This window comes from Glycine soja, chromosome 14 (assembly GCF_004193775.1).
Source record: "Glycine soja cultivar W05 chromosome 14, ASM419377v2, whole genome shotgun sequence".
In the NCBI taxonomy this organism is placed as follows: domain Eukaryota; kingdom Viridiplantae; phylum Streptophyta; class Magnoliopsida; order Fabales; family Fabaceae; genus Glycine; species Glycine soja.
The window spans coordinates 49,831,532-49,854,735 of NC_041015.1; the positions used below are offsets into that span (position 1 = coordinate 49,831,532).

The 23,204-nt window shown below is 31.3% G+C and overlaps 3 protein-coding genes across 5 annotated transcripts; all 3 read right to left on the reverse strand.

The window, feature by feature from the left end:
• Positions 1-1,740: 1,740 nt before the first annotated feature.
• LOC114383620 (calcium uniporter protein 5, mitochondrial-like) lies at positions 1,741-6,431 on the reverse strand. Its single transcript, XM_028343329.1, has 2 exons — positions 5,426-6,431; positions 1,741-3,499 (listed from the first exon to the last, which is right to left on the reverse strand). Exons 1-2 carry the CDS (start codon positions 5,954-5,956, stop codon positions 3,014-3,016), a joined length of 1,017 nt encoding a protein of 338 aa, XP_028199130.1. The 5' UTR covers positions 5,957-6,431; the 3' UTR covers positions 1,741-3,013.
• A 1,743-nt stretch (positions 6,432-8,174) lies between these two features.
• On the reverse strand, positions 8,175-11,572 carry LOC114383617 (transmembrane protein 56-B-like). The gene is made up of 8 exons (XM_028343321.1): positions 11,316-11,572; positions 10,389-10,477; positions 10,161-10,299; positions 9,867-9,941; positions 9,580-9,701; positions 9,426-9,501; positions 8,574-8,633; positions 8,175-8,467 (listed from the first exon to the last, which is right to left on the reverse strand). The coding sequence occupies exons 1-8, from the start codon at positions 11,424-11,426 to the stop codon at positions 8,330-8,332; spliced, it is 810 nt and encodes a 269-aa protein (XP_028199122.1). The 5' UTR covers positions 11,427-11,572; the 3' UTR covers positions 8,175-8,329.
• A 3,188-nt stretch (positions 11,573-14,760) lies between these two features.
• LOC114385411 (CBS domain-containing protein CBSX3, mitochondrial-like) lies at positions 14,761-18,001 on the reverse strand. 3 transcript variants are annotated; one of them, XM_028345479.1, is made up of 6 exons: positions 17,845-18,001; positions 16,703-16,969; positions 16,535-16,616; positions 15,710-15,783; positions 15,418-15,478; positions 14,761-15,147 (listed from the first exon to the last, which is right to left on the reverse strand). In XM_028345479.1, the coding sequence occupies exons 2-6, from the start codon at positions 16,958-16,960 to the stop codon at positions 15,005-15,007; spliced, it is 618 nt and encodes a 205-aa protein (XP_028201280.1). In that variant the 5' UTR covers positions 16,961-16,969; positions 17,845-18,001; the 3' UTR covers positions 14,761-15,004. The 3 variants fall into 3 exon arrangements, with proteins under 3 accessions (XP_028201280.1, XP_028201281.1, XP_028201282.1); XM_028345480.1 differs by having other exon boundaries at positions 16,703-16,965; positions 17,845-17,993; XM_028345481.1 differs by lacking the exon at positions 17,845-18,001 and adding an exon at positions 17,444-17,540 and having other exon boundaries at positions 16,703-16,965.
• Between the last annotated feature and the right edge of the window lie 5,203 nt (positions 18,002-23,204).

Sequence of the window (23,204 nt, forward strand, 5' to 3'; positions counted from 1 at the left end):
TATGCCGGAGTGTGGTCATGGTCATGCCGGTGTGTGTTCGATTCTGTTTTCCTGTAAGGATTTTATTTATTTACTTTTTCTATAAGAGGTCGAATATTTGATAATATTATTTTTAATATAACACTTAATCTTTCTTATATTTCTACATTTCATTCTATACATTGCATTTTTTTTATCTACGAAGCAATTCGATTTGATTCATGAATTCATTATTTATTTTCAAATTTTGTCTTTTGTTTCTTTGTTAAGAATGAACTTTTAGATTTTATTTTATTTCATCTTATTTTTCTTTTATTCATATTAATACTATGTGAATCTCTTGTATTTTTTCTATTTTATTTTTCCCAAATCCTAACAATATATTCTCTATTTTATACTACCAAGTAGTGGGTTTGAGTTACATTAGGCTATAATTCCTTAAGTATTTGATTAAATGTTCAAATTTTAACTAGCACATACGGAGAAAAGTTTCTTTTTTAAAATGAGAAATTTGTTTAATGTTTTTAAAATACAAAAACTTACAAAGAATACTTAAGATTTATATTAATACTCGAGTAAATTACATTATTTTCATCTAAGATGTGCGAATATCATTGATCACTTTTGTTTAAACTTTAGGAAAAAGTTTTTTTTTATTATAAAAAAAGTGTTTTTTTTTAAATCTTAAGAAAAAGATAGGATTTTCTTCTAACAAAAGAAGAAAACTTATTTTTTTAAAATACTTTAAACAAACAAAATGAAAAAAAGTATAAAATTGCTTATTTTATTAAAAAATAAGCATAAACAAATGACTCTATATTGCGCTCATCTCTTATGATAAAAAAATATACTCCACTCTTGACAAATTCGAGTATATGATACTTTTCTCAATTTTTAAATTTTTTTGTTAAAAATAATATTACTAAAATATCTTTTATACTAACATTTTCTCAATGATGCAAGTATTACAGTCCCTCTCTCCTTGTGTTAAAATATATCTTTATTATATATATATATATATATATATATATATATATATATATATATATATATATATATATATATATATATAATCTTCTCCCTCAACATACGCGAATATATTACATTTTACTTTATATATACATTATTTTACTATATATTTTATTTTAAGAAAATATACTTTATAATAATCAAATTAAAAACAATATAATATAAGTAAATAAAATCAAGCAGAAATATATTGAGTTAGTATTTAGTTGCTGTTATTAATATAAATGTGTAAATAAACTAGTATTTTTCTTATATACTGTTGGTTATGATATTTAATAGATATAGTGTACAATTAATTTAAATAATATTTTTTTGACGTGATTTAAATAATATTATTAAATATTATATCATTATTTTTTTGTTATCTCAATACTTGTCTATGGTAAAAAAAAAACAGATATTTGAAATTCTTAACTTTTCGTTTTTAAGAATTTTGAACTTAAATTCTTTTAAATAATTCTAATATTTTTCTATATATAGTGCCATTAACAAAGGAAGAGGATATATCATGTAATTTTTTTGGCATCTAAATTATATATATATATATATATATATATATATATATATATATATATATATATATATATATAATGCTGGCTCATACACGGCAGAACAATAGTTAGAGTAAGCTCCACCCCAACAAGAGTGAAATTATAGGGGGGAACTGTTATGAGCTGAAATCTCATTGAATTTCTCTAATGTTCGAGGTCTAGGAACCTCCTAAGAGAAAGGTGAGAGAATGAAAGACTTTATTATTTTTTCAATTGTCTCTACATAACTGCTTATATACACAACATAAAATATTGTGATACATAGGCAAATATTCAAAAGATAACAAAATAACAGAAAAGGAAAATTGCAGGCAAGTGGCAGCATATCCTAAGCTAGTCAATGCTATAAAGCCAACTCAGCAATCCTATAACATAATCGATTAAATGCAATTATCTAAATATTCTCATAATATTCTTTAGTTCATCAAAAACACCTTATCCTCAACGTTTTACGAGTCCGTCCAAATCCTCCAAGATCCCAAGGTCAATTCCGACGAGACTCCTCTGGGTCAGCAGCCATCCATAACCATAATGCAAACACAGCTGGTTGGCACTTGCGTGAGGCCATGGTAGGCCCATAGTACTCAGTTTCCATTTCAAATAGCGTCATGTTTCTCACTTCCAAAGTCTTGTCATTAGGAGCTATTGCACAACCATACTGAGCAGCAGTACTGAAAAGCTTGTTGCATGAAACGGCGGCACGAGGGTGATAGAGATCAGGGAGGTAGGAAGCAGACATGGGAAACGGAGCTAGTAACGGTGTGAGACTTGGTTGGATGGGTGCGAGACATGGAAGCGGAATCGGCATGGGTGACGGAGTCGATATGGGCGGCGAAGTGGGCATGGGTGCGTGTGCAGGGGGTGCCTTTGCAGAGGAAGAAGATGGAGGGTGTTGACTGATTAATAGAGTATCCATTTTCAGGGGAAGGAGATCTAGTTTGGCAGCCATGGAGGCTTGGGTGACCTCGAGATCGGCAATGGCAGCCTCAAGGCGATCCCAACGTTCTGAGGAAGGTTCATCCTCTGCCATTGGATCTCTCAATGAAAGCACCAAATTATTATGAGCTGAGATCTCATTGAATTTTCCTAGTGTTCGAGGGCTAGGAACCTTCTAAGAGAAAGGTCAGAGAAGGAAAAACTTGTATTATTTCTTCAATTGCCCCTTTTACTCAGTACATAACTGCTTATATACACAACATAAAATGTTGTGATACAGAGGCAAATATTCAAAAGATAACAAAATAACAAAAAAGGAAAATTTGAGGCAAGTGGCAGACAGCATATCCTAAGCTAGCCAATGCTACAAAGCCGACTCAGCAATCCTATTACAGAATTGATTAAATGCAATTATCTAAATGCTCTCCTTCATAACAGGAACAAAGATTAACTGTAAGATTTTTCTTTTGTGATGTAAGTATAAATTATAAAGCCACCTGAAAGAAGAAAAAAAAATGTTAATCTCTGTGTAAGGCATCATCCAAATCCAGTTCCAACCCCATGCGATTCTTCAAAATGGTTTTGGCATTTAAGGGTGTTTTGCACTTGCATTGGAGCTCCTTGAATCTCTCAACATCAAAATTGTACCTCATGTACAGCTTCCTCTGCCTTGAGAGAAAGAGCCTCTTCATGAAGTCTTGGTAAGTGGGGTCTCTTGAAGTGAACAAGAAGTAGGCATAGCCTACCACTAGGCCAGTGGCAGTGGTAAAATATGTTATAGGTTCCATTACATCCCATGAGAATTCCCAGAATGTTAGCCTGAAGAATAGTCCAACAGTGACAACACCGAATCCTAATCCTGACCACAGGATTCGCCGCACCTGCTTGTGTGCCAAAACATCGATTTCTTCCTTCTTCTCTTGCAGCTTCTTTAACTCCTCCCTCATAGGATCATCCTCAGCTGTTAGGGCTAGTGGAACTGCTCTTCTAACCAGATCCACCACCTAATATTGACCACACAATACAAAAGGAATCAATAATCTAAAAATCATAGGACACAAAATGATTATAAGGCATAAGCTTTATATGGAAAGAAATAATTGGTATTTTAATAATGAGCAAATGTTATGATTTATCTTATTACTATTATATTTTTCGGACAAAACGTGGAAGCAGTTCCTTAAATGTTTTTGGTATTGTTTTTCAATCAGCATTGGAGTTTCACTATAGTAATTTGCTTAGTAAAGGCTCGCATTAAAAATCGATATAGGTTAGCGAGGTGAAACTCTAATTCTAAATTGAGAATAGTACTAAAAGTCATCAATGAACTGCAAAGATTTTGTCATATTTCTAGTATGGGCATAAAATTTTAAATTATTGATTCGAAAACAGTGCTAAAGTCTAAAAGTGCCCAAAAAACTTATCTAAGTTTTGTCCTATTTCTGAAAGTATTGATAAGTTTTTGTTTAATACAGGTATGGCCCAACACAGCTACGATTTTGAAGTTTCCATGCCTCCTAGTTACTAGTTAGCATGTAAGAACCAATTCACATTAATGCAGACAACAGAATTCCATGTTATTTATTCAATTGCCTACTTTTTTAAAAATAAATTTCCTGTGTGGTTTATGTCAGCAAACAAGATGACCAATTCAGCAGATAAGGTTCTATCCTAGTCCTAACCAGGCAAGCTTACCGGGTATAAGGACTTGTAACCAAACGATGCACAACTAGCAGGATTGGTTGTTTAGAGGTTATTTAGTTTACAAGTTAGTTAGACATTAAGAATTCAGTTCAATTTTGATGACATTCTTCTATGGAATGCCTCTTCTCTATTTTGAGATTTATGATGCATTTTTGGCTCCATCAAGCTGGCACTTGGCATCACATGGCTCTCCTCTCCAAATTCTGATGCTTGGAGTCGGAGGACTAACAAAGGGATGGTAGGCTGCAAAACACACCCTATTGAATTGAACATAGTTTTGGAAATTGAAGCATAGCTGACAAATATTTTCTGCTGTCAAACCATTCTGTGGCTGTAGTTTAATACGTTGTGGTCAGTTCATCTGAAGATAACCGTGATTCTAAAACATAGCTATGCTTAACAGTTAACAACATTGAAAGTATTCGTGAGCACTACTTCCAAATTTCAATGACTGTTTTTAAACACAGAGGCACCTTTCCACCTGCTACGGAGTTTAGCCAAAGGAGTAATTCAGGAAGCATAGATTCTCAACTGAATTGCAAACTCACTGTTGAACATTTATATACAAAGCCATATATTACAAAAATAAATTAATTGGTGGATCTACTAGGACCGTTTAGATACGCTGTAAATCGTCTTTTATGTGGCTAATGGTTGCAGAAGTTCTACTTCCTTATCAAACAAATCGAACGCCATATTATTAATGTGCAAATGGGCTAGTAAGAGTTTAATCTAGAATATGTATATGCTGTATAACTGGGATGGAGAAAAGGTGATGGAAAAAAGAGTGAAGTTGTGGGATGAACAGCACTCAATTCATACTTCATCATTGAGACAACGTATTATTTTGCAATCCAAAGGCGACAATACTCACAAGCCATGAATCACCAGCATGACTATTCCTACTGAAAAAGGGTTGTAGGCGTAGCCACACAACATAAACATTTTCAAAACTTCCAAACATAGCCGAAAGGCTAGGGGACCATGAAAAGGGGTAATGAATGGCATCTCCTGGCATTAAATACATGGTAATAGGCTTAACCTTATCATGTTTTTAAGTGAGCCCTACAAGAACAATCAAATTATTCTTCTAGAGAAACAAGTCAAACACATAGATAGATAGCACTAGGAGTTATAAGGTTGGTTTAAAAGAAAATGAGTTATAAGATTAGCTCTCTCCCGCTAACATTTGGCCATAAAAAAAAACATAAATAGATAGTACTCACCTTATCAGGATGCAGATAGACCTTGTCCCGGAAGAGGAGAATAACCCCAGCCTCATCAAGAACCTTGGCGAATGCCAAAGCCTCCTCAGAACTCCTAGCAACACCCATGCTCTTACACTCTTGAAGAAGCTCACAGAAGGGAATAATCTCCTTCCCATCCCTACCAAGCTTCATCTTGAGCGATTCCACATTCACCAATCTCATAAACTTCTTAGCATCACCGAACGATATAGACCCTTCAGTTCCATTCCCATTATTATTATTATTATTATCATTATCATCACTCCCACTCCCACATGAATTGGAGTTGCCACCAACACCAGCAGGGGATGAAAGTAAAGTTGAGGAACACACACTCCTCTTCATCTGCTTCAACACAAACCCCACCCCTCCACAATATTCCCCTCCAAAACCCCTGAAAGGATCAAAAGGATGAACCTTTCCCACAGAACCATGGCTTCCATTGAAAACAAAAGACACCCTTTGCCTCAATGATCCAACACCACCACCACACCACCATCTACTCCACATCTTGAACACCCCCAAAACGACCCTGAAAATCCAATTTAACAACACCACAACCTATCTTTTCCTTTCACATGGAGACTAATGCACAAGGCTACCAACTTCTGAAGCAAGAGGAAGCGTGTGCGTGCATTTATTGCTACTAAACTAAAAAAATATACACAATAAAAGAGGAAAGGAGAAAAGAGAGGCAAAGACATCGGAGAAGCAAAGATAGATAAAGCAAAAACTAATTCGGGAAAGTGGAAGCCAAAGCCAAAGCCAAAGCCAAAGCGTGTGTGTAGTAGTAGTAAGAGAAGGGAAAGGAACACGCACGTTGACGAAGCTACCATGCTATAACAACCACAGATGAAGAACAGTGATGATATGTTCCATCACATTCCCGTGTGAATAGCTAACAGTCTAATCGAACATCATTGTTGTTTGTGATTGGTAGTTGACGGTTATTAACATGGATATGTATGTCCTAGGAAGTTATGGAACTAACACGATACGATGTGTACTTGGTTTTTAACTCTAACGTTGGTGTCTGTCCACTTGCCCTTGGAAAAGAAACCAAATAAACATGATCAATTTCTCTCTCTTTTTATCCTCAATCTTTTTACTAAATTATTTTTTCCTATTTTTATTTAATTTGTTCAATTTAACCCTTCTCTTATTCTCTCAATTTTCAAAATTGAGTTAATATTGTCCTTACTCCTTCCTATCCAATTGACATAACATACTCAATTACCGAAATTTGTGAAATAAACACATGCTCAACTTTGTTGATGGCATTGTCAATTAGACAAAAGGGTAACATTACCTCAATTTTTGAAAATTAAAGAACTAAATTGATAACAAATGAACTAAATTAAACAAATTAAATAGAAGAAGGTTTAAAAAGTAATTTAACGTGCAATTTTTTTATTAATTTTTAGACAGGCACTGAGATCACCTCTTAAGCAAAGTTGATGCTCATATATATAGTTAAAAAAATATCCGTATTTTATTGGAACCCTGAAAAAGTTAATGCACGAATTCCCCCATGGATTCCTAACTGCGGTGTTCATTCTTTCAATTTTCGTGTATATGTTTATAAATTAATTCATGAACGTGATGCTATCATGTAATTTACACCTCAAAGTGTGTTGGTTTTGTGGCTACTATTTCATATTTATTTTTAGTAAAAATTATTAAATGAAATTATTTTATTTTAATTTAAACAAATATAATTAACAATTGAATACAATCAATTAACATTAATATAAAAAATTATGTTAATAAATTAATTAATCAATAGATTCATGTTAATAAACTAATTTATCATAAGTTAATTATCAATAAGATATTAATATACAAATTAATTTGATCAATTTGTATTTTATGTATTGATATATATATGAAAAATATATTGATATGTATGAAAAAGATAATCAAGACTAACAAATTGGTGTTTGATTGATATAATTAATTGATGCATAGAATATATTTAATTTAAGAATTCATTATACTTTTTTATAATCAAATTTTATTATAATTAATTACCACTTTAATAATTTAAATTTAATTCAATAAAATAATTTTTTTAATCATTATATTTATGTTACATGTGATTTCTCTCTCTTCCTCTTTCTATTTTTCAATTTTATTTACATTCTCACAAAAATTATCTATAGAAAATTTGATAAGAATATATATCAATTTTTATCCTAATTAAATATGTATCTTAAATTCTGAATTATCAGAAGTTTTAAAAATTTTATTATACTAAATTAAAATATCAATCGAGTAATATAACCATTAATTTAATATATAATATTTGTTAATATTTTTATTTATTCTCAACCATTTAATTACAAAATTTAGAAAAAATATTTATCATTTAATTAAAAATATTATGAAATATATATATATATATATATATATATATATATATATATATATATATATATATTAAATTGTTTCATATTTAGTTAAAAATAAGTCGGAGGCAGTAACTGAAAAAAGAATAATTTATAACCCTTTTCCATTAATTACCAAGAACAGATTCTTATGCATAGTTGATAATTATCATTTTCCATAAGCTAGATCTTTCTAGCTTAGCAACTGACCAGTAAATACCGGAAGAGCTTAAATTCGCTTTCATTATCCGTCCTTCTTTTCCTTTTGGATTATTTTTGTTCTTATTCGTTAGAAAGAAAGAATGATTGAGAATTGAGATAATAATTTGCAACTAAAAAAATTTCAATTGAGTAACATTCAAATTTAAAATATCCATCTGTAGTAAAGGTTACAAGTTAAAATAAAAAATGTTGATTGTAACTCTACTATAAAACAATTACTGGCTATCTCATTGGTCAAGAATCAAGATAATATGTCAAAGTGTATTTGTCAGTCTCACTTGCTGTGTTTTGCTTTTGTGAGAGTTTTAACCATGCCACTTGCAATCTTCCAGAACCAAAATATGTTCAAAACTGCCAACACAGAAGGCACCATGATCAAGGTGTAAAAACCAAAAAGAAAGACTTCCTTCACCTGAAATTAACATTATGGAGTTTTGATTCAGTGACAATATATAAGGGAAAAATGTGAAGACTAATCACTTATGTATGCGACAAGGAATCAGAGAGCATATGCTAACCTCATCCAAACGGGTCCCTATGTGGTAAAAAAGGAACATGAACAGGAAAATCCTTGCAACCTGTCACACAGTTGATAACAATAATAATTAAGCATAGAAAGTACAAAGGTTTAAAATCCCTCGGCACAAAAAAACATGTTAAGGTTTGTACCTGGAACTACCAAGAAAAGTAGTTCCATAACAACCACAGGAACCAAGAAACATTCGAAAGTCACAACTAAGTGGGACACCCTTGCATATATTTTATTGTACATCAAAGGACTAAGTTTCTGCATCTGTTGTTGGAAAAACAAATAGCTTCAGCATTTAAAGCTCCATGTTTTAGTTGGATGACACAGACTTACCAAGAAACAAATCACCATTGGTAACTTTTAAGATATATAGTTACTGTAAAAGTTAACAAATTCATCATAGTGATGGTTTGTGATTGAATAAAGTGTAAAATTGTTTTACACTTTATCATTGTCATATTCTAGACAGTACAATTAACCTACTAATTTAGCGGTATTTTCTATTTTACAATCCTTCTAAGCTCAAGTAAGCTACCCACTTGAGATATTTTGTCAAATAAAGCAGGCTTCATCCAAATACATGATACATCATGCAATATTCATTTTTCATTTTGTCAAAACCCTTCTAATTATCTTTGACCATTGCTTTCTAATTGGTGCCATTAGCCCAAATATGGCTCATTCAGAACCAGATACAAAATTACAAAATGATAGCACCAAAATAGAAACCATAAGTAACTTCAGGTCATTATTACACAACTTATCATACGACATATTCCACATTTCATTACAGAGAAATTAGAGTTGAGGTCAAGATTATAGAGAGTATATTAGACAGTACCAACCACCCGAAGAACAATGCAATGCCATTCCAAATGTAAAGTTTGGAGCTCTTAAGGCCAGCAACATCCAAGTACCTATATATGTAATTAATGTCATAAGTAATGGTAAGAAAAGTACATGAAGGTAAATGGAATTCTGAACAACAGATTTACCATCTAAGATTTACAAAAGGAGTAGTGCTCTCAGAGAAAAGAACCATAAGTATGTAGATGTGAACTTGACCACTTAGCAGACATAGCGTAATAGAACCTATGGATATTCCGTGGTGTAGAACCTAAATGTAAATTGATGAAGTGGGTATTTATAAGTCATGACTTAAATATTGAATTCAACATATCATGGAAGTAAAAAAAAATGCGCATAAGATAAAATAAAAATATAGTATCATATAATGTATTGATAATATTTACTAGTTGCAAAAAAGCTTATTTCTACTTACATATTCAAGACCCCCTAAAGCTGGAAAATTCCAAAGAATCATCGCCAGATCTGTTAGAAAATAACCAATAGAAACCTGTTCAAGGAAGTATAATGAAACAAAACAGAACAAGTAAGCCAACAGCCATAAATAAATTACAGATATGGTGTGCCAAACAAAATCTTAATAATGCTTAACAATAGTGTTGCTATTAAGGTTGCCATGAGACCAACAAATCAAACAAATGGATGAAAACAAGTCAAACTTTGCTATGAGACTAACAACCAAATTTTTCTTATATATTCATCAACTTACCCCCAACACTGTATCTGATAACCTTGATGATCTATTGATAACTATGTCGTCCTGTGAATTCACATTGAAGACATCTGACAAAATGAGGAGGTAGAAAGATGCAGATGATACAAAAAGAGCGTGAAATGTAGAGAACCCCCTGCATTACAAAATATGTTAATACTTGAACAAAAAATATTAGTTGATATAATCAATGCAAACAGCAAAGGTTATGCAAAGGCATTTTACCTGTTATTCCATTCAATTTTCTCCTCACTGCTTAATTTGCCATATCCCTTGAACAACAAAGAACTCAAAATAGCAGTTGATGTATAAGCCTTCAAGAAGGAACAAAAAGTTCAAGCCTTAAAATTGCCAACAAAATGTTCTTCAATACAACTAGTCTTTTTAAGAATTATCCCCATTCATATAAACTGAACATATGTTTGACAAAAAGAACAATTGAAAAGGGAACAGAAGCTGCATTCATCAACATAAATCTAAAAGTCAATTCAATCTTAAATCACCCTTTCAGACAACCAGAAGTTTTCAGAATTCGAAGTTACAAAAACAGTTTGTTGGTGTCCATGCGAGCTATGATGGAATATCAAATTATAAATAATAAAATTAAGCACAAATGCTAAATGACATCTACAATTGTTATATTAACTTATTCGTTATATAATCTTTTCCTCAACTAGTAAAGCATTTAACTTTTCTTTGCATGTTAAAGGAATGGTGATACCATAATGAAAAATTACTATTGAAGGAAATTAACTATAGATTGGACCATATTAACTAATCCATCGCCTTACCCACCTACACTCAATGTCCCCAACCTATCTATCTATCTATCTATATATATACCTCCCATTTTTTCAACTCTTCCCTCAGGATAATTTTCTTTCCCTACACCCCAAAAGAAAAAAATTCATTTTACCATTCTTATGCAATCACAACCTGCAATCCCACATTTTACCATTCTTAAGATTTCATCCACGTCCAATACAAAGCCTTCACCCAATAACCTCATCTTAATAATGCAGAACCACACAGCCCTCATAAGAAAAACACAAGGCTCCAAGCTCCTTGTTGCGGTTTGTAAAGACATATCATCAAATCTTAAGAGGCAACATAAAATTCACACAAAACTAACGAACAGATGAGTTTACTTACAAGAACACATAGGATGATGCCGGAGAAGATAGATGCCAGCCATAGGACTACTTTGCTTGGAGTAGCATAGTCATAGAAGAAGGTTAAATCAAAAGAAGAAGTGAATTCCATCAAGCCCTTTTGTTCAAGTTTGCTGAATCAAACCAAACAACATCGAAGGCATGACATGATAGTATTATGCACAAGTGTGCCTGAGTTCAAAGTATATTCTATGATGAAGGGATACGATAATATTAGTGTTGGAGGACTCTCCTCTCACCAAATATATGTATATTAAAAAAACATGTCCATAATAATTCATAAGAAGTTGAGTGATTTTTTGTGTCAATTCTTAGCCCATGTGACTTTTGCCACCGTAAATGCATTATGGCCATCCATTTCGCATATCTTAAGTTAACAAAATTCTTTGGAAAGCAAACAAATCCCACCACATGGACTAGGAGTTGGGTGGGACAAAGGTAAAACAACAGTTTCTTTAATATAATGTGACTTTTTGTGTGAGTGTTCTACGAAAACAATCTAAACTTAAAAGCATTTACAATTTTTTTTTATAATAGTTAGTATTAGAGAAATGACATTGCTTGATGTGTGTTAAATTAATGTTCTAGATCCAACAGTTAGAAAGTTTTTCAAACGAAATTCAATGATAATATCTTCTCAAGGATAAAAAAAAACAGCTTCTAACAAAACTTTCCAAAAAAAAACATGGCATCATTATTAAAATATTTAATTCTCTGATTCAATTTTAAAATGGTGTGATTTTCAAAGAACAGTACAGGAACAGTTATAGAAGAGACAGCAGAGAAATCAGGTCCACCCAATCATAAGCGATTATGTACCATATATAAATAACAAGAAGTGAAGATGAGCACGAAATGGTGTGTTCTTCACGCAGAAGCTTCACTTGTTCGCTAATCCATTCTACAAGCCACGCAGGCCATTGGTTGTAACTTTTGTGACATTTAAGCTTTTTGACGTGATTTGTTGCTCTTGAACGTGTTTCCAAATATAGATACTAGATAGTGTTATTGCTTAATTTGAATTAGAGTTTTTTTTTTTGTGGTAAACTTTTGTTTTATCTATAGGTATTGGGGGTTTATAATAATTGGCTTACCGTGTTCTACAAGTGAGTTAGACCTTGTTGACTTTTGAAAGACAAATTGAATTAGAGTTTGATCGATCTTGATAATTTTATGTTGATATGTAATATCAATCTTTATCCATTTATTTTCTTAGCCGCTGCTATTAATTTATTAATTATCAAGGAGATTTACGGTTTTTAGGGAATGTTTAGTGAACGTAATATAATAAAGAAAAATAGGATAAAAGAATTCAATATGAGTAGGATAAAATGTGAACCTGATAAAAGAGTTCAATTTGACAAAACCTGATAAACTATTATCTTATCTAGTTATTTTGTATTTGATATATATCGTAAAATCAAATAAGATGGCATAATATTATCATGTCATATATGCTGACCAAAAAAATGTACTATCATGACATGTATTTGAAATGGATCAAATAATAAATCATATTTAAATAACAAATACCCTTTGCGCCAACATAACTTTAATATCTTTTTTGCTAATTTTTATATTTTAGTTTAAATTATTAAAAAATGTATAAATAACATAAAATTGTATAGTGAATATGATGAACATAAAAGTGCAAACAAGATGTGGAGGAAAAGGAAGGGACGGAAGAATAAAGAAGGACGAGTGAGAAAAATATTCCTGAATCCTATTTAATCTGTTACTTTTTATCCCACACTTCACCATAGAATAAAATTTTAACTAGGATGATAAAATTATTTTATCATATCTTATTGTCTTACAAAACAATGGATTAAAATAAGATATAGTAACACCCCCCCCCCCCCCCCTCCGGAAACTTGTTTCTGTTGTGTATTTTTTTGGAATTCATACATAACAAAACAAGTTTTCACCATCGACGAGATAAAAAAAATGTGAAACAAAGATGAAGGGGAAGGGGGTGAACAGTGAACTCACCTAGTGCCAGAGGGATAGGAAGACGAAGGGGTGTGCCAAGGGAGGAATGAGAAAGGGAGTGAGAAAATGTTGGAGCTAGTAAGAGAAAGAGTTTTAAAATGGGGAGTGAAGGGGTGAATAAAGTGAGGTATTTTAGAAATTCATTAAAAAAACAAAAATTATACGCGTGAGAATATAAAAAACTGTGTGAAACTGTGAATAACATGGCCCATATTAATAGAAGACGCATCACATGTAGCTCGGCCCATTAATAATTTTCAAAATATTACGAATATATTACTTCCATTCCTTTCTATTTTTTTCACTTATTATTACTTTTATTCATATTTATTTATTATTTTGCAAATCTAAAAAAATTATTTATATTTCTTAATCCGTAACATTATTTTTAAAACGAATAAATAAAAAATAAACATAATATCATTAATAATTACATGATTTTCAAGAAATTTTAATGAATAACTTTCAAAAAATTCTAGTTAATAATTGATTGTGTTATTAAACATAATGCTAACAATTCTCTTAACAAACACGTATACAGTACACTCCCTACCCAAAACTCCTTCATATAAATAAAAAACTAAATTAAACGATCAAGTTCAAACAAACTTTTAAGGTTTTATTTTTTTTTTATTGGGGTCACAATGATATTATTATAAAGTAATCACTAATTTTATGGGTAAGCTGTCTTCGATGAAATATATGATTAGTCACCTTTATAGTAAAATTTCTTTTAATTATATTTTTTTTATTCAGAAAGCTCAAATTCAAAATTTACTTAAGAAAATTAAATTTAATTTCATTTGGACCAACCACATGTTAGTAAATTTATTACTTTGTTTATACAATCAAACTTAAACTTTAATTTTGCAAATAATTGATATATAAACTTTATATAATCTACAACGAATTTATACAGTAGTAGGTTTAATTTATACAGAATTCTTTAGTTTTATTATTTTTATGTTCATTGAAAAATATGACGAACTTTTCAGATCATTAATGTTTTGAATTTTCTTATAAAATGGAGGATAAGGCTTTGTTGTTGTTCTTATATAATGGAGGAAGGTTATGATTTTTTTTATGATTAATATAAAAATTTTAATTCATTTAACTCTGCTCAAACCCTCATAATCAGTTCCCAAGCCCAAAGAAAAGATGAGTTTTGTTAAACCTTCAATTGCCACCGTAAAACTCGCAACTATGACACATGCATCAGCATCACTCATCTACTAGTATGAAAGTAAATGCTAAATTAATAGTACAAGAAAACAAACTAATCAAATCATAATTACTCTAAAAATTTGAACTAAGTTCTTTTTCATAATTAACCAAACTTAATATTTTAAATACTTTTGTAATAGTATTTCTAAAAGTAGCATTTTGAATAGTAGCATAATTTTCTGATACTGCAAAAAAAAAGAAAAAAAAAGTCAACATCTGCAAACTGTGTCCATTCCATGCACTCACTAGTGAAACATGATTCAAAACAAATTCAAACTGCATCCAGTTGTTATTATTAACATGCTGCTACTCCACTGGGTTAATGTCCATAAAACTGAAATTACATGAAAGCAAACAAGAAGGCTCTGTGGCCATAACATATTTACAAGCACTCAAGCTTATTACATAATCCAAATTAGCTTGAGTGCCCTTGAGAAATTTTCATCATCATATCTAATAACCCCCTTGTATGAAAGCATTCAAGCGCTCCACCTCTTGTCGGTGCTCGCGCACCACAGCACGAACCACATCTCCAATGGACACCATGCCAACCATTCCCTTTTCATCTATGACAGGGATGTGTCTGATTCTTTTATCTGTAAAAAAAAATCAGAATAAGAGAAGAAATATTGAGTTACAAGCTTATGTAATCTCTCTGTTTCATATCATAATAATGATCATTGTCAAGTTATATGATATCTTTTAAAATGAATGATACATGCACTGACAATGTAATGTTTTTTTATACTGCCATCCAATTACAAACCGTGGCGTATGATAAGTTTGTTAATTTTTATGATAGTAACTATCTCAGAAGTCATACCAAGAATGATTTTTTATTGTTAATAGTGTAAAAGCTCACATACCAGTCATCAGTTGCATAGCCTGTAGAACTTTGGTATCAGGGGTGACTGTGATAAGTTTGTTCTGCAGCCAGGACATTCGAATTTTAGTTTAGATATCATGAATGGAGGAACCACTAACTAGGGGAACAGTTCAATTGCAGGTTCCCTTTACAATAATAGCAAGTTTGGTAAAGCTTGATTTTGGAAAAAATATTTGTCTATTTCTCAAAAGCTCTTTCAGCAAGCTGGCAAAAATAAGCCATTATTTCTACAAATAAGCTGAGCTAAACACAAAAAGTACAATGATACACACCTCTTCAGTCATAATATCTCCAACCTTGGTAGACTTGGATGATCTTCCCTGCACGATGATCTTTCTTAAGTAATCTGGATAAAAAGATGACCAAATAGTTAACATCAATGACCCAGGGACAAACATAATCAACATACAGTGCTGTAGATATTTAGACCATTTAACTGCATCCTATAATATATTGATACAAACCCACACAATTTTCATCCACTACAATATGCGTCTTTTTCAGGATCATTAGCTAGTTAGCCAATTTTGCTTTTTCAACATAAATCATATCATTCTCGTCAAAGGACATGCGGGTATTTACAGCACTTGATAAAGATTCTCAAATGCCAAATGCACCATTGGATTAATATCACCCATCTCGTTGTTGTCTTTCTTGTATTTACAAGATGCCAAATGCCTACAGTGTCAAGCTTGCAATCTCATTTTGCTTGTTCAGTTATGCAATTATGCATATGTTGCTTGAGCTTATTGTGCAGAACATGTAGTAGAATTGAACTATCTTACCGAAACTATTTCCCTAAGATTATATAGAATTTTGGCATCATAGATGGCAAGGATAGAGAGCAAGAGATGAAAGAGCATAAGCAAGCAGTTTTTCCCACTCTTCCTTTGATTCTATAACATAGAACATTTAAATTCACTACTTTGCATTAACTAAGAATTCCATAGGGACATATTAGCATAAAAGATATTGCACATTCATGTTTTGATTCCTTACAGAAATTCATTTAATAAACTACACTTAATTTTAAGAGGAAAAGTTACTTTAAACACCCTTCAAAAAAAAAATATTTACATCCTTATCTTATCAGATACCTCTTTCAGTAATAATCCCTGCAATTGCCTTATTCGCATCAGATTTCACAACAACCAAAGCTCCAACATTGTTTTGGGTCATCTGCAATGGATGCCAATGCAGCAAATTTCATCAATCCTGTATAAACAGCTACAAATTTATTGCAACAAAAATCAAATATCCATTACCGATTTAACAGCATCATAAACGGTATCATCTGTGGTGCACCAAAGCCAGGAGCCATCAGCACCCTTGCCTTTATCATTCAAGATGTCTGAAATTGTGGTGCTCTCAAAACCATGCTCCTCAATGCGAGCAGGTGTAACAGATTCAAACCGCGAAGAGACAATTGGCTGTAACAGGGGGTTCACCATGCGCACCCGTTGTAGAACAGCATTTCTAATGACATTCCCGTGTGACAAAAATGATTGAAATCCTCCTTGCATTTTAGCTGTCTTGTAACCAGATAGCACATATTAGAATTTGCAATTTAATCAGTCTCAAGTCTATCAATGTCACAGATTCAAGGGGAAAAACAGTGATGAGCATTTCACTCTGCAAAGAATTTGACAGGATCCATGTACTTGCATATATTTGTTTCAATTGGATTCAGGATTGCATCTTCCAAGTTCAAAAGGAGAACCAAATAACTCTCTATTCCAGCTAACAAACAATTGGATCAAATCATTGAAACCATTTGATTTACTAAACTTCATTAATTCAAAGAAGAAAAAAAGAATCACAAACTTGAAAACTGAGACATGGGAGAGAAAGAGAATCCATCACCTTACAAGTCACAAGTACCAGAAGCTGAAAATATGTCAAAATATTTTTTTTAAAAAATAAAAAAAGCAATGAAACAAAAGCAAAATCTACAGATCCAATCCAAAAAAAGAAAATGAACAGGGAAAATTGAACCACACTCTCACCTCTCCTCTCTATTCAGATTTGTTTCTTAGATCACCAAAGGCTCATCATGGATTGGATGTATACATATAAAAGCTTATCAAAAACCAAACTGGTCCCCCAGAAACCAAATCAATCAACACAGTTAATCACAACACAACCCTACACACATCAGCATCAAAGAAGCGTTAACTAAAATTAAATCCATGAAAGAAGCCTTCATTTCATTTCAAGGTACCCCTTTTGAATTAAATTTACATAGGTGAGACGTGGACCCTTAGACTTTATTCATGATTGCTCAGAACAACAACATATCAACCAGAACTCAAAAAAAAAAAAAAAAAAAAAAACTAGTATTCAGATCCATCATTTACAAAGCTCAAACAAAAGAAGGGTACATAGATCAGAGGAAAAAGGAGAATACCAGAGAGAGTAAAGTGAAGGTTGTGAAAGAGAGAGCGCGAGAGTGAGAGAGAGTTAGCGGCGTAGAGATAGAATATGGCTGAGCTGAGCCCTACCCTCGTAAGACACTGACAACACTTGACTTGTTCCTCAAAATCTCACAATAACCGTGAGAGTGGGGCCCTCACTATACTTTTGGATTATGACATTATCCATATTACAATTTCTTTATTACGTATAGTTATTATTGCAATTTGCAAGATGCTGACAGCCTATCTTATCTGTTACCTATTTGTTAGTGTTGTATCTGATTATGCTCAAGTTTTATAAATATTTGGGAATCTTCAGATTTAAAAAAAAAAAAAAATATATATATATATATATATGTTTGTAACGTACTTTTGACTTATTAGAAAGTGGATTATATATGTCTTATTAAATTAGAAATAAAACTAGTATAATTAGCCTAGAATGTTTTAATCTCTTTAAAGATTTAAAATTTAGATTTCTTAACCTTACTAAAAATATATATATATAAAAAAAATTCTTACGCAAAATCATGGAAGAAAGAATGAGAAAGATGGGTTCATGATTTATTATGACATATATAGGCTATCTTATTTGTTACCTAACAGTAATGATGTGTGCTAATATGTTATTAAAACTGGCAGGGAATCTTTTTTAAAAAATAATAAAATTTAGTACTATTGACGTATTATTTTCAGTATCAACATTCATAACATATTTTGTTTTGTCATGTGATTGAACTAATAAACGAAGTAGAAACTGAAGAAGAAAAAAAAGATGTTATGAATGTTGATCCTTGATACCTTCAATACTTGTTATGAATGTAGAAATTGATCGAACTACCAAATGAAGTAGAAATTGAAAACAACTAAAGCATAAGTTAACTACATATAAGATCAAAAACCATAACAACACCCTTCCAAGTTTTCCAACTAAACACTAAATAACACAAAACTGTGAAGAAAAAGAACAAATTAAGCATACCAGGTTTAGTGTAGATTCCTCAAGTTGTCCACACCAAGCACAATTCAGATCACTTTCCAAATTAAGCCCACAAATGAACCTTAGAAAAACATAACAATTTATGAAACCATAAACGAATGAACCACGACACAACCATCTCAAGGGCGTGAGAGAGGATTCTTACCTCGATGAATTCTTACACGAAAATGGCAGGTAGTGCCAAAGGCAGCGTAGCAGGAGCAACACAACAATGAAGTGAGGCTATGTGGCACGTAGCTTCGCAAATCAAGCACGAAAGGGTGCAACTTTAGGCACAAGAGGGTGCAAGAGAGAGCAACTCAGGCGCCACAATGGTATAGAGCCAGCACGACGGCCACGAGAGTGTGAATGGGCGCAAGAGACACATAGTGAGAGCTAGGTTCCAGAAGTGAGAGTGCCACTATGAAAAGGAGAAACCCAACATGGGTAATTAAAGAAACATGTGTGAAATGTCATTTCTACAAAGATTTTGTGAAAATGGGTGTCTAACAAGTTCAAATTATTTACAAAAGTGTAATAGTGTTTTTTAGACATTGATTTTAATAGATTGGTTGTTGAACAAGTGTGTTAGAATCCTCTTTTTATAGTTTTATAGTAGTGTCAAATTTAATTCGTCTGATTCATCAACTAAGTTTCACAAATTAATTAGCAAATTTCAAACTAATTTTAAGTTTATTCTATTTATTATCAAACCTAGTTGCAAGAATATTGGAGCTAGACATGGGTTGGAATTTTCAACTCCAAAACCCATTGATTAGTGATAACATTTCTCAATAATATCTAACATGCCTAAGAAATAATAATATATTCTTAAACAAAAAAAAAAGATCTTAAAAAACTTTTATATTCTTGGATACACATAAATCTTGGATAAACTATCACAGTTCTATCACCAACTAAAACCAATTATCCATTACTACAATTACAGAATCTAAAAAAAGTATAAAATAAAGAGATAGATACACACGATGCAAAAAATCAGATTATGTTAGATAAATAACTCCAAACTACGTAGAAATTCAAGTCATATATTCATTATCATTAAACTAGCAGAGGGTTTTAGTTATACAAAGAGAACAAATAAAACAAGAAAAGAGAACAGGTACAAGTCATATTGGTGCTAGATCTAAATATCTAACTCCTTTCAAATCGTTAGAGTTTCTAACATCTAAACTCTCTCCAACACTTCTAATAACTCGCAAAAACTTTGAATATCTGAAAAGAACCCCTTGTCTTTTATCTTAAGACCCCTAAAGTCTAAAGTATGTCATATTCAAACACTTGGTGCTTGGTGTTGCAATTCAATGTTTAACGTTCTTAAAACAGTACGTAGTAGCTGAAATCTTATTAGTGCCCAATGTTGGTCCTCAAAGTCAAACTAAAGAAATTTTATACAAATTAATAGTAAAAGAAATACTAACTTATAAAAATGTAAAATAAAAAATATGCAATAATACATCAAAATAAAGGTAAAAGACGCTAAAAATTCTAATTTAAAGGCAAAAAAGCTATTAATGTATACTATTAATTATGCGTTTATCAATGTGCACAACAAAGTGTGTATATATATCACACAAATTTTCTTATCCATTGCCGATTAAGGGTTTCAAACCCTAATAATCCAAAAATATAATGTGTAAAACCTATGCGGAAAAAAAAATCCAATTTCAGTGTATAAATAAAATAAAAAGGCGCAGTTATTGTTTTTCAAATAAACTTCTCTATATTTTTTAAGAAAAAACATTTTATCAAAATTTTCATTATCTGTAATAGTTATTTGCGATGTCTGCTGGTTGTGATTGGGATCATCTGGGCACCTAAACCTGTGAACCTTTTGTCTTTTAGTGGGGAAGGGTAGTCGCCATTGGGTCAGCAAAACGACACTGGCTTCGTTTTCCACATCTCACGGGGATGTTATTCGTCTTCTTTTGCCAATGATTTGAATCACAGGTCGAATCAAAGTTTCAGCAGTTTAACTTCATATAAATTAAAAAATATAAAAAATAACATAATTTAATCATTTAACATTTTAAATTTAAAATAATTGTTATTATAAAATACCTAATATCTCAAATAAAAACCAATATTAGTATTAATACAAGTCTTTATTAAGTTCCACATACAAACAAATGCTCAATGTCTTACAAATAATCATGAATTCACAAATTATGAAAATATTTCTCTCTTCTTCATTTGTAATCCACATTTTCAAGTTCTATTTGGATCAATCAAGATTCAAATGAACTAAATTTGCAAGTTGATAAGTGAATAAAGTGGGATTGAAGTATGTAATTCTTCATTTCTGATTAATTTTCTTAGTTATGTGATTTTATTTCAATTTTTTACTTAGATGCATTTTTAAAAGTGATCGACTTAGCTTTTAGGGATTGAATTTTGTAAAACAAGTTCATATCCTCTATCTGAATTGAAATTGTGTAAGAACTTGATTTTAGGAATGAAATCACATTTTTGCATTGTAGAGATTCATTCTTCAAGTTATGAGTTCTAGGTTAAATTACCTAATGAATTAGGAATTTGATTTAGGAGTCAAGGGTTAATAACCTAAGGAATTAGTATTAATCACTTAAGTTGAATTTTGGTTGCATTGAATTTAGAATTTGTTTAGGATTCGAGTTACATATGTAAAATACTATGGATTTCATCTCGACAATGTTTTCCATCTTTGAATTTATCTTTCGCTCCAAAAATCCTTTCAAAAATCATAAACAACACTTATTGTTTCTTTACTACTATACTAGGTACATTTGTCTAGATTATGAGTCAAAAAGATCCATCCATCCTCAATGTGTCATCATGCACAACAACTGACAACACCCAATCCAATTTTAGATCAAGGAAAAACTAGATTTGGTGTTGAAACAATTAGATCTGGTGTTGGAACAACTAGTTGTGGTGTTATAACAACCAAATTCAAAGCCAAAGCAACTAGATATGGTGGTCAAAGACGAGGGCGTGGTGATTTAGGGAAAGGGTGTCGGGTGCGGGATTATTGAAAGGAAGATTAGAGAGAGTCACAGGTTAAAGAGAGAGAAGATATGGTTTGAACACGTGTCGAAGTCTAATTGACTAATAGATCAACTTCTGTGCACAATATTAGACACATAGATTTAGAGTCATTCAACTAAATCCGAGCCAAAATATAACACAATATAAATTTATAGGGATGAAAAATAGATTTTTTTGTAGGGACGAAAAATGAACTTTGATATATTTATAAAGACGAAAAATATATTTTAGTCAAATAAAATTTATCAAGTCTCAACAAGCTTATATTTGTAGCTTTGCAAGCTAGTACTCTCACCTTTGTAGCTTTGTATGTTCTAAATTTAGTATTTTCAATTTGTAAAAGTGAGAATGTTGACATGCAAAAGTGATTAGGTTGTAGGGACTTGACAATTTTTTTATTGAGTCTTTGAACTATATTTGTCAATGTTAAATAAATCACTAAACTGTTTTTTTTTTCAATTAGATCCTTGAACTTATTTTAACTAAGTCTCCAAAGAGACTTGATTAAAAAATAAATGCAAGTTCTAAATACTCAATGGAAAAAAAATAATTTAGGGACCTAATAAAAAATTATCAAATAGTTTAAATATCTTCAAATTAATTTGACCGAAATAAAGATAATATTTATCTAATATTTTTTAAGACATTAATTAACTTATATGTCTCCTAAAAAGTTAAGTGTTTATTCTTATTTTTTATTGTAAAATCATTTTCAAGATTTTATGAACTTTTTTATGAACAAATAATAAAGTAATATAATATTAGATTAAATGACTCATTTTTTAAAATATAAATTTGAATCAAACTCAATTTTAAAAGTTAATTAGTTAGTACAATGAGGATTTTCTTCACTTATAGGTGAGATTTTAATTTTTTTTTTTCAATATACTCATTTACGCCCAACATTATTTGACTTGGTACATAGTAGAAAATCTAATAATGAATTTAAAATAGACTTTTATATCATGTTGAACTTAAATGTGGTTGAAACCAATAGTATTTTAGTATTAGAGGTACCATATTGTCCAAAAACTCTAGACTTGCATACTACTCCCAACTCATATACACTTTTCTTTATTTTTTCCCATGTGTGTGGATCTTGTTTATTCTCCAACACTTTACTAATTGATGGAAGAGCTTACAAGGGAATGTGCAAGTTCCTACATGTTGATTGTAAAATAAAACACTAGATCTGACTTTTCCAAGCTTGGAAACATTTAAATTTAATTAAGAGATATAAGATGATAACTTGAGATCAAGTTCTTGAATAACTCCATCGCAATAGTGATGCTCATGCCCAAGTGCATAATGAGAGTGATCATTTGG